Consider the following 15,145-nt stretch of genomic DNA (forward strand, 5'->3'; position numbering starts at 1 on the left):
TGGTAAGCTTTGGGTTTGGTTAAAGAATTCAGACAAATTTAGCTCAATGCAAATTTTATTGCAGATTGGAAGAAAATTCTTAGGAAATACTGGTCAACAGTGCTCTGTCTAGTGCAGTGTTCGAATGCAACCAGCATTTTTCTTCCTGTGTGTGCTAATCAGCTTCAAGCCTTTGTCTTAAGAAGGAATGTAAAGGTATTTGTGGAAGTCATATAGCTTACTAAGGTAGTTGGCACCAGGGTCTGAACACTTGCACTTGCCTAGCCTGGGTGCAAGAGCTCCTGCAGCAAAACCCAAGATAATTGACTGCTCTAGCACAATTTCTGCACTTTGATCTGCCCATGTTTTACTTTGTTGTTTTTGCAGGGGAGGCAAGGTTACCGAACTGCTCTGGGACAGCCCCCCGGATAGGGATATGCTGAACCCCAGCATCCAGCCAAGTGAGCTAGGAGGTGGACTGGGGTGCTTGGCTATGCTGGGAGCACTGGTGGATGCTTGGTCTTGAATTAACTTCTAACCTTTGAACTTTTTAACCCAGAACCAAACCAACTTCAGTCCTGGGACAGAGGTGGTTTGTGAACAGTAAGGAAAGAAGGATTTATAGGACATAAACCTGAAAAAGACACATTACAGGTTAACGTTGCATTAGTGTTATCCCTCTGGAAGCTGTACTTTTTAACAGGAGCACCCATCGCTCTCAGTGGGCTCTCTAGCAGCAGTGGAGCAGATAAAACCAGGTTGCCCAAGGACCAGGTCCTCTTTGTCTGAAGTACCACCACTGCTGGCACATCAGCTGTTTCCTCTTCTCTGTCCATCCTCCCACAGCATTGCCAGGGCAAGTTCTAGAGATCTGCAGGCACTCACTTAATTGCAGCCAGCAAAAGGGACGTGGAAAGGCTGAGTTTAGCTTGCCTTTCCATCAGCGAGGTATTTATTTTGGATATCTCTGGCAGTTAATTTTTCACTTAGCTTGTGTATTAGTCTTCTGTCTGTCAGCCGTGGGACAGAGTGGGGACTGACAGGGGGGACAGGCGGTGTGATTGTGCCAGCAGAGGTAACCGGGCTGAGATGTGCGCTGCTTTTGAAAAGACAGACCTGTATTTCCTCTTTCACTCTCAAATATCAAACGTCAGCAGAGACAAGTTTGGAAAGGAAAAGGTTAAGTATACAAAAGCTTTGTAGTTTTTACCAGGAGGGTTTTTTTAACTGTAAACTTTCAGGGGAAAGTCCTTTACTTTCCTACACACTTACAAAATGTCAGCTTCCTCCCAAGCAGAATCTCTGCCCCAAAGCGCCGCTTCCAGCCTCATCCTCTCCCAGTCTAATTGTAGCTGCCTGAGCGAGCCCTGAGAACCCTTCTTCTTTGCTCTTACCTGGGTAACCTCATGGTGAATTGTGCTGGGTCAAACTGAATTCTGGGCGATGAGGCCTTGGGTCTCTGCCTGTGTTTGTGTCTCCTTCCTACACACCCTCACTCACAGCATGCTTGTCGCCATTTCACAGAGCATGTGGTCTGACCTGAGCTGGGGACCTGGGCACCCAGGCTAGGATTTTAGATGGCTGAGAGGAAGCAGGTGTGAATGTCAGGGGAGAAGAAAGGCTGAAGTCTGTTCAGTGAAGAATTTACATGCCATGGTGAAGGGGACGGCGACCAGCTCTGAGTGCTCTGGGTCCTTTATCTATGAGGACAACTGTCTTGAACATCTCATTTCACTCCCCTGTGCCAAAAATGCTGTGTCAGTACAGCTGTGTGTATACAAAAATAATTCTTTCAGTGCTGTGTCAGTCACTTCATGCATCTTCCCAGCTCAGGCTGACAGCTATTCCTGGGAAAGTTTGCATTGAGTCTGAGCCTTGCTGAACTGAATGCCTCCACGGGGTTTGCACAGGGTTAGCTAAATAGCTTTAATTAAAATGGAGTTCCTTTGTGTCTAGACAGGTTGTGAATGCAGGTGGGTTTCATCGTGTCACCAGCCAGTGAAAGATCTTCTACCATAGCTCTACCTGGGTGACGCATCCACCACATCTCACCTGAGGCGTGCCGTGCTTTCTACCCAGACACTGTTGAAAGAGGGCTAATGGGCTTTGTTTCGTTGTTTCATCTGAAGCTGTCATCCTCCTTGTTTCCTTCCCAACAGCCTCAGAACTGCTTTTTCAAGGTGCTTGCCCAGCTGGAATATCCTTAAATATGCATAAAGTCCCAAGTCACATATTCACAGATTCCCATAAGCAGAGCACACCAGAATGTTTAAGCAGGGGCTATATAAATTATTAAACAAAGGTAACAAGCCAATGAAGTGGTGGTAGGTGATGAAATGAAGGTGAGGAAAGAAGCAAATTAGATTCCTGATGTGTAGCTGCCCTTTCTGCAGCTTCTGAGGCATCCTTGCTGCTAATGAATTTGATTGCTTTGGCTGTGTCAGCTGAAACACCTTCTGCATGCTGGTGTCAGCGGGTGTTGTCGCTGCTGATGGTAACAATGACTTGGAAGAGATTTGCTTGTTTTCAGACCGCAGGTATGAACGTGTGATTATGCATAGTAGTGTCTGCTGATTTTCCAAGCAATGAATTTCAAAAAGGGCAATAAGAGCTTTTACTGCAGAACAGTTGAAAGGCAAAAGGCTTTTCCAGCCACATGCTCCCTTGGTGCCCCTTCGCCCCTGGCATCCCTGAGACCGCTCATCTTATCAAGTGAGCTGCAATCAGCTTTCATCCTGTGACAATGGAGTTTGTAACAAGACAGACACTTGCCTGTCTTGAATGTAAAAACCACCATCTGATTCCATTTCTGTTGCTAAGATGCAGGACAGTTTTACCATCAGCTTGGTTCATCTATGTGCACTGTTACTCACCCCGTTCACATAGGGCATGCTTGAGGACAGCACTATAGGAGGAATTTTATTCACAGCCACAGCGTGCTGTGCCTGGCCGCGGCTCTCTGTGTTCAATCTGATATGCAGAGCAGTAAGGCCACTTAAGTTCTTAAAATATTTCTGAACGATATGTTGCTGATCTTACCCTATATAGCTAATGAGATGGAGTATCAGTAAATCCATTAATTAAATTCGCAAGCTCATTTCTAAGGAAAGCAGAGATGGGAGGGAAAGTGCCTGGGACACAGGGCTCGTGCATGGCTCCCTGTGTCAACAGCCTCATCAGCAGACAGGCATTGGGTCAACGCTCCCGAATTTTTGCTTTGCTCACCTGAGCGTAGGCTGGGAAATTCTGACATCACTGGCTCGTCTCTCTCCAGCTCTCCTGGGACTCTTATCCCTCTCGGCATCCCTGGAGGTTGGTTGCCAATGATGTGTTAACTGCATCTCCTACTTGAGTTCAAAGGAATTGGGTTAATGAGCATAAAGCAGCAAGCAGAAAGTCAGCCATCAAATTATATCGGCGCTTGTTTGCTACCTACTGAATTTCCCACTTCATCTGTCTTTGATCCTTGTGATGCAGGCAATTAAATACAGCAGTGATAAACATAGAAAAAAATATGGCAACCTTACAAGCTAAATTTATTCCTTTTCTTTTGTATTATGTGGTCTTCATATAAAGCAAGAAACTGTGTGGGTAAGAGGAGGGAGGGGAGACAAAATTAGTGGAACACCTTTTATCTGAGGAAATAAAGTAGATATGGAGAGAAACCCTAATATCCTAAAATCCTCAGGTTCTTCAGCAAGCTTGGAAAAGAGTCAGCAGCACAGCCTGTCAGAGGAGCAGCAGCTTGGGAAAGCCTCTCGGAAGGACAGCTAAATCAAGGAATTGAATTTGGCAGCCTTGGGTTTCATGCGACCAAGCGAGATCATGAACTGGGGCACAGGCAAGGTGCTGCTTCTGTCCTGAAGAGCAAGATCAGGAAAGCAGTACCAAAATAAATAAGGCTAGAAAAAGGAGCTGCTCTCAAGTACTGCTGTTTGTCTGCTATTGCATCGTATGGCTGATGGCATTAGGCCTCTGTATCAGAAAAAGGATGCTCTCTCCATCTGTTGCTGGAATAGTAAGCAAGGTGGTATGGACTGACCCAAGAACCAAACACTTGCTTTCAAGACGTTTAAGTATTCATTTTAAGAGCATCCTCTGCCTCTGGGAGAGACGCACAAATATATTGGGGAGTTTGAGGACAGCAGCCAGCGTTCTCCAGCATAATGGCCTGCAGCATTTCTGCAGATGCTGGGAGCAATGCTTTGCTGCAAGGTTGGCCCCATGGGCGTTTAGTGGAGTGCCAAAAAAAGCTGCATGCAGAACAAGCCAGGGAGCCAGGGCTGTTTGTCAGCGTGAGACATGCTGCCCTTGCTGACAGGCTGCCTTTCAGCTCCTGTGTTTGCCTTGGAAAGGGCTTTCACCAGCATGTGGAAAGCAGCATGTTGAAGCTGCGCCGTGTCAGATTTTCAAATTTGCTTTTAAAGAGAAATATCTGACAAACTTGTGGTGTGTTGTTTTCATTTCAGGCTGCTGACAGTGTCCACATCCTGTGTTTGGTTTTGCTACATGTTGTCAGCTTAGCTCTAAAGAGCAGGAATTAGAGGTCAAGGTCTGACTGTAGCACAGAAAGTAAGAGTTATGATAGCGGGCATCTTTATTGTAACTCTTAATTTTTTAGCATCATTAAAAATATTCAGGGAGCTTGTGGAGCAGAGCACATTCTGTAACTGCATGTGTTGGGAAAATATATTTTTGCAAAGAAAGGCTGTTCTGTTCTGCCATGACTCAGGCATGGTGATTTAGAGCACAAATAGAAATGATACAGCAGAGAGGATGTTTCCTTGGTAAGGAAGGTGACGGTGGGGGCGTGCTGCAGTTTCATATCCTTGCACGTTAAAGTATAAAAAATTTTTAGTTTATGCAAATGTTTCACTTCCTCCTCATATGGCATCGGTAACTTAACTGATCCCAACACTGGAGATGATACTATCACAAGCTCGTAAGATCCAGTCAACAAGATGCTAGCATTTACTTGAACACTATTAATAATCTTAACTGACAAAGATCTTTATCTGCAAAGCTGCATAATATTAGTTACATCTTTCTTTGTAACGGTGCAGCCTATTACAACTGGTTATCAGAACTTACATATGGGATTTGCTCTTAATATTTTGGATTGAATTATCTTTCGCAGCCTTGACTCAGCTCAGCGTGGAGGCAGCAGCTTGGCTGTGCCGGTGCTCGGGAAGGAGCTGGTGCAGCCCTGCGAGCAGCCTGCCTCTGCCTCCTGCTCAGCATGAGCATTGCAACAGCGCTCGTCCTTGCTGCCTGAGCCCTGTCTGCGGTGTCGTGTTGGTATGTCCAGTGCATTCCACTGCAGTCATCAGCGCACTCCGTTTAATTTAGATTATTATGAATTAAGTGTAGACACAAATCCAAGCTGTGTTTTTTCTTTTTATCTCCGTGTTGTAGAACGATGCTGTAGCCAGCTTTATTTACTCTGCAAACACGAGAGCTCAGATGATGCTGGTTAAACCTCAGAAAGGAATACAGCATCCCAAACAGCCGGCGGGGTCGGGCGGCTGCTGCACGCCTTTGGTGCCCTCTGAATCTCCCTTGTGCAGGAGGCAGCATCCTCCTGCATCGTCTGCACGGCCTCTGGGACAGGGAGAGGCCGAGGAGAGGCCATGCCTTGCAAAGTGTCCTCGCTGCACAGCCGGGGCCGGCTTGCAATCCGGCCTTTCTAGGAAACAGTTGGACCAGAGCCAGCGGGGAAGGATGGGCAGGGGGGAAAGCAGTGGCAGGGAGTACAGATGTGCCCACGGGTCCCCCAGTTTGGGGGGAAAATGGCATTTCTTTGTGTGGCAGCACAGGCTGGCCCTGCTCGACTTGGGGTGACAGCGCTTATGGGGCCGGCGGTCCCCGGAGCCAGGGACGTTGCCATAGCTACAGCAGCATCTCTGTGGCCAGCACCGCGATGGGGATGTGAGGAGTTCGGTTCTGCATCCTAAAAATAATAATAATCATAATAATATGGGAAGGGCTGCACAGTGGCAGGGCTGACGAAGCCCCGGTTGGTGGTGAGAGGCAGCTGGGGGGTGGCTGCAGCCCCTCCCGCGGCACAGAGGCTGCCATCAGGCTTCCTGCAGCTTGTTCAGGAGGAGGAGGAGAAGGAGGAGGGCTGTGGAGGTGCCCGCCTGCCTTCTCGTGGGCTGGCAGGGAGGGCATCTTCTTTTATTTTTAGCACAGTGTGTTTCAGCACGGCGTGCTGAAGAGAAACCCTTAACATGAAAATTACTCAGTGCTCCAAAAACTCCCCCTCATCATATGCAGCTGCGGCAAGTTGATGGAGGCTCTTCAGACCATACAGAAATGGGGGAATAGCACCAAAAAGCCTATTTCTCAGAAGTACCGTGAATTAATTTGGATGTTTCTTTCACAGTGAGTGATATAAAAAACAAAGTCATCTTGCTTTGCAGACAGTATTGCCAAGCTTTAGCCTCGGCTGTACGTCTGCTCAGCACCATGATACAGCATGCACAGAATGATTCTCCCTGCTGAGCCTTACCAGAGGGATTAAGGTGTCATTTCCAATTACTGTAATATTTCTCTCCCTTTCCCTCCTGTAGTATTTTCTCTCCTCTACGAACCAGAGCTAAAGCAGAGGAGACAAATCTCTTCCTGCGTATATAAAGGTTAAATTTTTATAGTGCACCTCACAACTAAATGCTTTAACACATGAAGACAATGCCACTCTCTTGTTAAAAATAAGCAAACTCCTCCACCTTAGTTGTGTGGCAGTCACCAAAAAATACTTCTACTGGAGCACTCAACTGCAATTTAAAAGTAAAATTAAAATTTTGTTTTGTTTGTCTGGTTTGACAAGATTTATTGAAATCTTTCATTATGCAGCAGGTTCAAGACAAGCTCTCTCCAAAGTACACATACAATTTAGCAAATGAAAGCCTGAAACAGTTTATTATTAGAAGGTGGGTTGGATTTTGTAAGACTTGTACAAGAACATATATCATCTTGTACATTTTAGATATTTTTGCTGAAGCTATTAAAGTCTTGGCAAACAAACCTATTATTAAAACAGTGATTTAGGCAAAGGCAGGATAAATACTTTGAAGTCTATTTAATTGAGTTATTTCACTTCAGAACTCAATCTTAGGCCTAAGACTAAAAAGAATTTCATTCAAAAAGTTTAGCTTCTGCACATTTGAATGTGCCTGCTTGTTGAATGTCAGAGGGCTTTAATAACGTGTCACCGCAGGGTGGTCGTGTAGCAGCCCCCTGCAGCACTGTGACACACAGCAGCACTGGGAGCAGCAGCTTGCAATGGGAGTATTCCTGCTTTTATTGCCTGTATTATAGGCTGTGCAGTGGAAATGTTTTATTTCCTGTGTTGCCTCCGTTGCATCTCATTCTTTGTAATAATCTCGTGTGGAAAAACAGAGTGTTCACTGGCTTCCTTTGTGTCGCATCACTGGAAGCTTGAGATGAGAAATAAATGTGAGCTCTGTTTGCATTTATGTTTAGTTAATGCATCAGCTAAGGGGAAGTTGCTGCTTTGGTGCAAACTGAACTATATTTTAATATAGTCCACATTACATTTTTGTTGTCCAGACACTTTTTTCCTCCTGCTCGTGTTACCATGTCTGCCTGCATGATTTTCCATCCGACAACAGCTACACCTATGTTTTCCCAGCCTGGCAAAGGACTGTGTTTTTCCTAGGTGCTTGTCTCTGTCCCCGCAATTAACGTAGTGTGTTTGATTTGACGGGCAAGCAAAACTACGTGCTGAGATGAAAGCAGGTGGCGTGTTTGTCAGAAGAGAAGTGATGCACTTCAGATGCATCATGACTCTGCTTTGAAACACTTGCAGTTGCAAGCCCGAGCTCATCACGTGTCACGGTGGCAGGGCACAGTACAGGTAGCGCCGGTCGGACAGGGCTGCCTAAAGAAATAGCCACAGCAGCCTTTCTGGAATGTCGCAGTTGGACGCTGCTTCCCCAGCGAAGTCTCCTGTGCTGCCTGAGCTTATGCTACATTCACCTTTTTTTGGACAGAGGTCAAGTTCTCCTCTGCCCCCTCACCATGTTCTCTCTGCATAATAGTTGTGCCAGGCATTGGATAGTTTTCAAAAAAAAAAAAAAAAAAAAAGGAGGTTTTGGTAGGGATTTTGGTAGGACTGCACCTGTGCACTCCAGCTGGTTTAGAGAACATCCTTCCTGGCATGGAAGAGGTGCTTGACATGGGATGAGCTGCTGGGGCTTACCCTGTGCCTGAAAAAAACATGAGTCATCCCATTTTAGAACAAAGTGGCACCTCTGAGTAAACCCCCAAGATCCTGATGAAGGTTGTTATTAGTGATGGCCAAAATCTGTTTGGTTGCCTGCCAAGGGCTGTTTTAAGTAGAGTAGAGATTAAGAATGCAAAGTAGATTATTTTACCTTGGGCATTTAGGCATTTGCTTAGCAATATCTTGCAAGGTTATGTTCAAATGACTGAGTGCCCATTTGTTGATGTCAACTTGAGGCCAGCTGGTCAAAACAGAGGATCTGGAACTTCCCTAAGGCAGCGTGTTAATACTCTCCCCTTCCCCAAAATCCCACATGTGGGGATTCAGGAAGTACGGTGCTCCAAGCTAATTGCAGTCAAACAGGTAGGAAAAGACTGAAATTTGTTATACTGTTGTTTTTTAATTTCTGCTGGAAAGAAAAACAAGCTGTGTTTCACATTTCATGTAAAAGTACATGCAGGATACCCAAGTTGAATTTGATTTGGCAGTGTTAGCTTTGCCACATAGCTTGGATCAAGGTCTGATGTTTTCTTTTCCCTTTCCGTTGTGAAACATAAACCCATGTGGGCGATTGCTGATAGCCTCATGGTAATTCCCCAGGGAGCCACAACCGACGTGGTTGACACTGATAGAACAACCTTGGCTCCTGAAATTTGAGCCAATTGTTTGAACTGAAGCATAACATGGCATTAGCTTCTCTGCATTTAATATGATAAACATTAATTGTCAGCATCAAAATTGGTGTAACCCAAGCAAAAATGTGGGATAACATATAATTCCCTTTTATAATCCTCCACTGTTAGGAAAGGCATATCTAGGAAGTGGTTTGTTCTCTCCTGAGTGTTTGTATGTTCCAATTTCTCAGATAACCATTATCTTTGGGATAATATGAATCAAAACAGAGCAAGGCTTCCAGGTAGAACTGTGAGCTCGGCATGCTGTTCCTGACAGCGCAGTCAGTGCAGCTTTTGTGTTTCAGAAACTTCCCAGAAAATCAGGAATAAAGAGGAAAAGAAAACTGCTACCATGAATAGCATGAGGTTTGGGGACTTTCTGTTCCTTTTGCTGCTGCTTTTCAAGGTATATGCTAATACTTCAATATTAGACTTTTGGTGTTTTCTCTGTGAGTTATTCCTTCGGTGTCCTATCCCTGAAAACAGGAATGTGTTGGGGCCACCTGCAAAACGTCTGTGTTGGAAAAATGCTTGCTGTAAGCTTGGCTGTGAAGATGCAGGTCATTAAATCCTCTCCAGACCCCTTTCCTCCAGAGTTGCAGCTGTGGACTCCTGGGCTGCTTCAGAACTGAGCTTTCACAATACTGATTTTAAGTTGAATTCCTTTCATTGGAAATGTTGTTTGTTTATTTATTTATTTATTTTAAATCAGATTTCTTCTCTACAGAAAAATGGAAGAAAACAAAAAGGCAGTGTGTTGCTTGCCGTAGCCATTGGGTTGAAGAATGCTGCTCATGTCTCGCAGCTAAGGTTGGCGTTACGTTTGGGGTACTGAGGTGGTTCAGAGACTACAGACACCAAGGTCACAGTGGAAAATAAAACCTAAAAGCTTACCATCTTCCAAGCAGAAAACTCAGTTTACTTGGTCTCAGTAAACTTCCTAAACTGAAACTTTTACTCTTCAAAAACTAAAGCACAGATAATGCCCTAAGAAACCAGTGCAAAGGTTCCTGACTCATTCAAAGGCTGATTTCTTTGGAAACTTTAAATCTGCCTAAATTCGGGCTTGTGGAGCCTTGAGAGAATCTCTCAGGGGCTCTCTAATCCTAAAGTGCTCTCCAGGATTGCCAAAGGAAGTGAAGCAGAACTGCACCCCAGCTGCTTGAAATGACATGCTGTGCACCACGATGCAACCAGAGTGATGCAGCCAACAACACTGGGAGAAGATAAAGGCAGTATCCGGTCTGATACCTTTAGAGAGAGAGAGAGTTCTGTGAAGGTGTGTGATTTGGGAAGTCCCCAGTAATCCTTTAGGGAGAAAAACAGTGGCAGGTCATTTAGGTCTGTGATTTCAACCTGCCAATCCACCTGTATCACATTATGCTCCTGGAACTTTAGGATGCAAAGAAAAAAAAAAAAGGTCTCCTGACAGTAATCAGGGAAATTGTTTATATTTATGACAAGCAGGATTTCTAAAGCCAAGAATTTACTCGCAGCAATGAGGCGTTACTTAGAGTGGTGATACCCAGAGCTGCCATCTGTAATTTAACATAGGAAATGAAATGCCGGAAATGTTTTCTCAAAAGAGCTACAAGAATGATTTAAAATGCAGAGAAAGAGACAGCAGTTAGCACTTGATAATGTCATTCTACTGGTTTATAGAAGATAGGTTTCAAAGCTGGCTTGATTATCTCTGAATACTGACAAAACCATTTCTGTATATGTAGTATTTGGTGTAATTTTGGGGGGCGGTGGTAGAAACTTTGACACTAAGTCTTGCAGTCAGAGCAGCAGCCGTGGTTGTGCCTGAAATTAGACATTTCTGTTTCGTTTCTCAGTCCTTCAGTGTCAAAACCTTCTGATGCCCCTGTCTGCACCAGGTGCTGTGCTGCCAAAAGGTCAGATGGAAGAGGAAGACAGTGCCAGACAGACCTGAAGCAGTGATAATCTCCCTGTTGAACCTTGGGGCAAAACCTCAGAAGGAGCTTTTACAGGCCGTTCAGATAAGATCTCCCTGTTGGTGTGCTGAGAGCCAGAGACAAAGGAAAGATCTTTGAAGCTTTCAGGAGATGGCCGGACTCTGGAGCAGCAGACCGAGGCAGGGGAGAGGCTGTGGGTAGGACTGGTCCCAGGAGACCAGCAATCTGCATATTTGTCATGTTTGTGGCTCCCTTGCTCTCTCTCCTGATGAACCACTGAGATAACCTTGGCATCAGAGCTGTCACTTCAGCTGAAGAGCTGTCTCCTTGCTATGCAGTTAACTGCTGCAGTGCCTGCAGCTGCCATCGCCCAGGGCTCTTCCAAGGGGCTCAGCAGAAGCCTCTGCTCCTGCCTGCTCCACCACCAGCTCTCTACGACGAGTTTGGCATTGAGGTAAAAAAAGCAGCAAAAAATTCCCCTTGCGTCAGGCCAAACAGGCACTGTGCAGTAGTGGGATCGTTGTTCAAAAGAACAGTCAGAAACGTGGAACTTCCCCAGAAATATTACGCTTCCAACACCCTTTGACAGAGATCAAGGTTTATTCGTCTGAATTTGGACTGAGGTCCAGCTTGGGCCCTGTCAATTCTCTGACAACTCTGCAGACTTGGTAGGAAAGGAGATGGTGGGGAAAAAAACGGGACAGCCAAGGCAGAGTGAGCAAAGCAGTGCTTGTTTTAGTGACACCAGGGTAGCACTCGTGAACAATGAGTTTTTTATGCTGGCTGCTGCTGAGTACAAAGAAGCCTGGCCCTGACAATGCCAACAAACTAGCTGGTGTGCATTTCCAGGAGACCACAGATCTCATATAGAAGGAGAATTTGCCAGCATCCAGACACCAAAAATGTCTACTTCTCCTTAAATCATAACATCCACATTTCCAAATATTTTTCTTATTAACTCTCTGTTTAGCAGATTTTTAGCTTTCCAAAGGTGTGTGCGATACTGGCGCTGTCTCAAATGCTGTTTGCCCCTTGGGGCTGTTGCAGGGCGCACAGCGGGTGTGTGGAGGCTGCATGGCTCGGCTGCAAGCAGTGTTTGTGGCAGTGCTGGGAAGGACAGGTCGGGACTTGGCCTTGACATGCAAAAAAGAGAAGTCTCGGACACATGGCTGGGGTAAAACCCCAAAAATTGTCCTTTGGTTTTCCTCTCGTGCATGAGTGGTTTTGAGGATTCAAAGTGCGTGGCACCTGCCTGCCCTCCCCAGCATCCCACCAAAAGCCCTCATGACTTTTTGCTGCCCTCGGCTCCTTGTGCAGGGTAGCCAACAACTGCATACTCTCTTCTTTTAAGAGATGATCTTTATGTGGGTATCCTGTCAGTGAACCTGAAAACAGGTCACCCTGAGCGGTGCCAAACCTTGCAGAGACACCTACTTTGCTTCGTGCCTTACTTCATTTTAACTTGGTAAGGAAGGTATCTGAACTAAATCAAGCTGCTGTTAAACCACATAGTCCATATTATTCCTTTTCAGAGTAGATCTTGGTTTTGAGGATAGCTTTATGCGTAGGTTAAACAGCTGCTGCAGCTGTTGAAGGCAGCGGCACTGGGTGGAGAGCACAAGTGGGGAGCCCCAGCTGGAGCAGTAGCACCGCAGCAGCTGGCTGGCTGTCACTTTTGTTACCCGAGGAAGGTTAACGTGGCTTTGGGCATTGCCCCTTCTGCAGCCCCCATCTCTTTGCACACCTCTGATCAGCAAGCGGAGCTGAACTGAGCTGCCACACGAGCCGGCAGCCTCCTGGCTCAGCGCACAAAGTGGAGCCACCGGCGTGCCAACAGCCCTCTCACAGCTCCTGGTGTGCAGAGGCACAGACGAGTCCCAGCAACTCAGGAGGAAAGAACTGGGGCAGGTAGATTTGCTGCCACACAGAAAAGCTACAGGATGTGTCCCTGGGAGCACCAAGGAGGCTGCAGGATCTCCCCTGGTAACGAAAGTGTGGTTTTGTGGCAAGCGCCCGCAGACGGGTGAAGCTGTTGCAGGTCCCAGTGCAAAGCTTCAGTGTTAATTCTGCAGTAAAAATACACACCTGGGATCGCCTCACAAAGTGGATGGGTGGAAATTGTACAAAGGGAAAAGCTGACATGGCTCTGTGTCCTCCTTCAGCAGCCAGAGGAGACATTAACTATCCATCACCATTGCTGCAGCAACTTGTTACTTGACACTTTATTAACAAGAAGCCCATTTATTACTTGAAAATTCTTATTCACAGATTCTGTTTACATTTAAGATTATATAAGGGGGAACACGCTGTATTGTCTCCACGTTATCAAGACCCAATGACTCATTAAATTTAACCAGAGCAAGCGCTGAACCAGTTGTGCTTCGTTAAAGCTATCTTAATTTCTGATGTGCTGTTTCCCTGCTGTGGCTTGTGACCTCAGTTTTCAAATCTAGGCATCCAAGTATTCATTGCTCCTGTCTAATGGCACAAGGGGATGGGCTGGAACACTCTGACTTGGGGTCTTAAAAGCCACTTTTGACCTAAAAAATGGAAACGTGTTGGACAGTGTTTGTCCAGACTCAATTTACCAAACCACCTGGCAAAGCAATGAGTTCAGCAAAGGCAGCACTGCTCTTGGGACCTAACACAGACTGGCTTCTGTGTGATAGCATTTCTGACTTCATGATTTCTTTTTCATCTCTCATCAGTGCATTCTGCGGTTTGGCCCAGGTGACCAGCATTAACCTTGAAAGTATATGCTGGCTATTTTAAGCACTGTTTTCTGTTTTACCAATTTAAAGATTGAAAGGTTAAAAGCATTACGGAAGGTGGGATTTCAGCTGCCTACATTTACTAGAGTCTGAATTTAGTTTGTAAATATAACTTGAAAACTGCCAACACTTGTTAATTGTTTTTGTTAATACTTTGTGAGCTGCCAGTGATTTTACTAAATCAAGTTGTTGATTTAGTAATCAAACTAATCACAGTGCTTCAAAATTCTTTTAATTTGAAGTCACTTTAGATGCTGTGTAGTTAAGGAATCACGCTGCAAGCTTATTGTCAAAGGAGCTTTTTGCATCCTTATAATTTTAAAAACCAGCCTTTTGATTTTGTTTTAGTAAAACGGTAGAAAAATGGCAGTAAATCTCTGTGGCAAATTGGATTTTTCTGGATTTTGAGAACAATTGAAATGGAAAATATTGACTAAGCATAGGTTTAATTTAGGTTTTAATGATCATTTTTGTATAAGTAGTCCTTAAATCCCTCCTCCAAAGCAGCCAACACTAGAGAGGTAAAATTCCACCCATAGGAGTTGAGGAGGAGGCAGCTTTAAATAGCACAGCACCCTCTTCTCCCTTTTGTCTGCGTCCTTGCGCAACCAGGCAGCAGACAGCTCATCCTCTTTGTTTTTCATCTCCTGTGGATCATGCAGATGAAGAGAGGAGATAAAGGCATGAAGGAAAGGAAGGAGTCTCCATTTGAGTGATCAGCCCCCGGGCTAGAGTTTCACAAGCAGGGAGAAGCCAGCAATCTGTCCTTCTCCAGGCTTTCTGAAGCTGAAGGCTCTGTCCCCAGGGCTGGAACTAGTTGGGTGTCCCTTTTTGGCAAGTTGGGTGTCCCTCTTTGCCAAGCGCACGGCAACCTTGCCTCTGCGCACTCTGTTCCGGAGACGCACACCCTGGCACATACCTGTCTCTGGGGAGCATCATGGTGGCTGCCTCTTCACAGCAGTAAATCCATCAACTGCTCCCATTTTCCAGGCTGCCGCTTTTTATTTGCTCACAAGTGCCAGGTCTGGAGACACGGGAGGTGCTCTCCCTGTAGCTGGCTGCACCTCTATCCCATGTGAGGTGGGATATTGCTTTTAAAGATTTTCTGCCCGATCCTGACTCTAATGTTTGTGGAGCTTGTAAGCTGTTGATGTGGCTTTTCAGAAGCCTCGAGGAAAATCTTTAATTCATCTGTAGTGGGCTAAACATTTTGTCCATGAAGGTTGTAAAGTGGCAGCTGTTAGAGAACGGCTTCTTTCCACAAGGTGTCCTCTTCCTCGGTGCATTCAGCCAGGGCTGACCGTAGCAGTTCGTGGACAGCTGGCCCTGAGCATCCTTCCCAATGTGTCAGCTGTATCAGGATTTGCTTGCTGCCTAGTCCTGAGGTTGGATCTAATTTTCCAGTTGGCCCTGCTCTGAATGGGGAGCACAGTGCAGGTGACCTGCAGCAAGCCCCTCCAGCCTAAACTATTTGTTGAGTCCGTTTGTCCGGGGCCAGTGCTGGAAGAGCAGATAGTGATGGGCTGCACTCGGTCCCTGGGAGCAGAGCTGGCT

The 15,145-nt window shown here is 45.8% G+C and overlaps 1 protein-coding gene across 4 annotated transcripts in view; it reads left to right on the forward strand.

Annotated features, from left to right (window-relative positions):
* Window positions 1-15,145, forward strand: part of MYO1D (myosin ID) — a 156,922-nt gene that overhangs the window by 119,217 nt on the left and 22,560 nt on the right. For 2 of the 4 annotated variants that reach the window (XM_027445219.3, XM_038168685.2), the window contains exon 22: window positions 3,668-3,890. The exons of the other annotated variants lie outside the window; for them this stretch is intronic. In XM_027445219.3, coding sequence (XP_027301020.3) covers window positions 3,668-3,875 — 208 coding nt within the window. In that variant the 3' untranslated portion in view covers window positions 3,876-3,890. Of the gene's footprint in view, window positions 1-3,667; window positions 3,891-15,145 lie in introns of those variants that run through there. 4 annotated transcript variants of the gene reach the window in all.

The sequence above is a fragment of the Anas platyrhynchos genome, chromosome 28 (genome assembly GCF_047663525.1).
Source record: "Anas platyrhynchos isolate ZD024472 breed Pekin duck chromosome 28, IASCAAS_PekinDuck_T2T, whole genome shotgun sequence".
NCBI classification, from domain to species: Eukaryota; Metazoa; Chordata; class Aves; order Anseriformes; family Anatidae; genus Anas; species Anas platyrhynchos.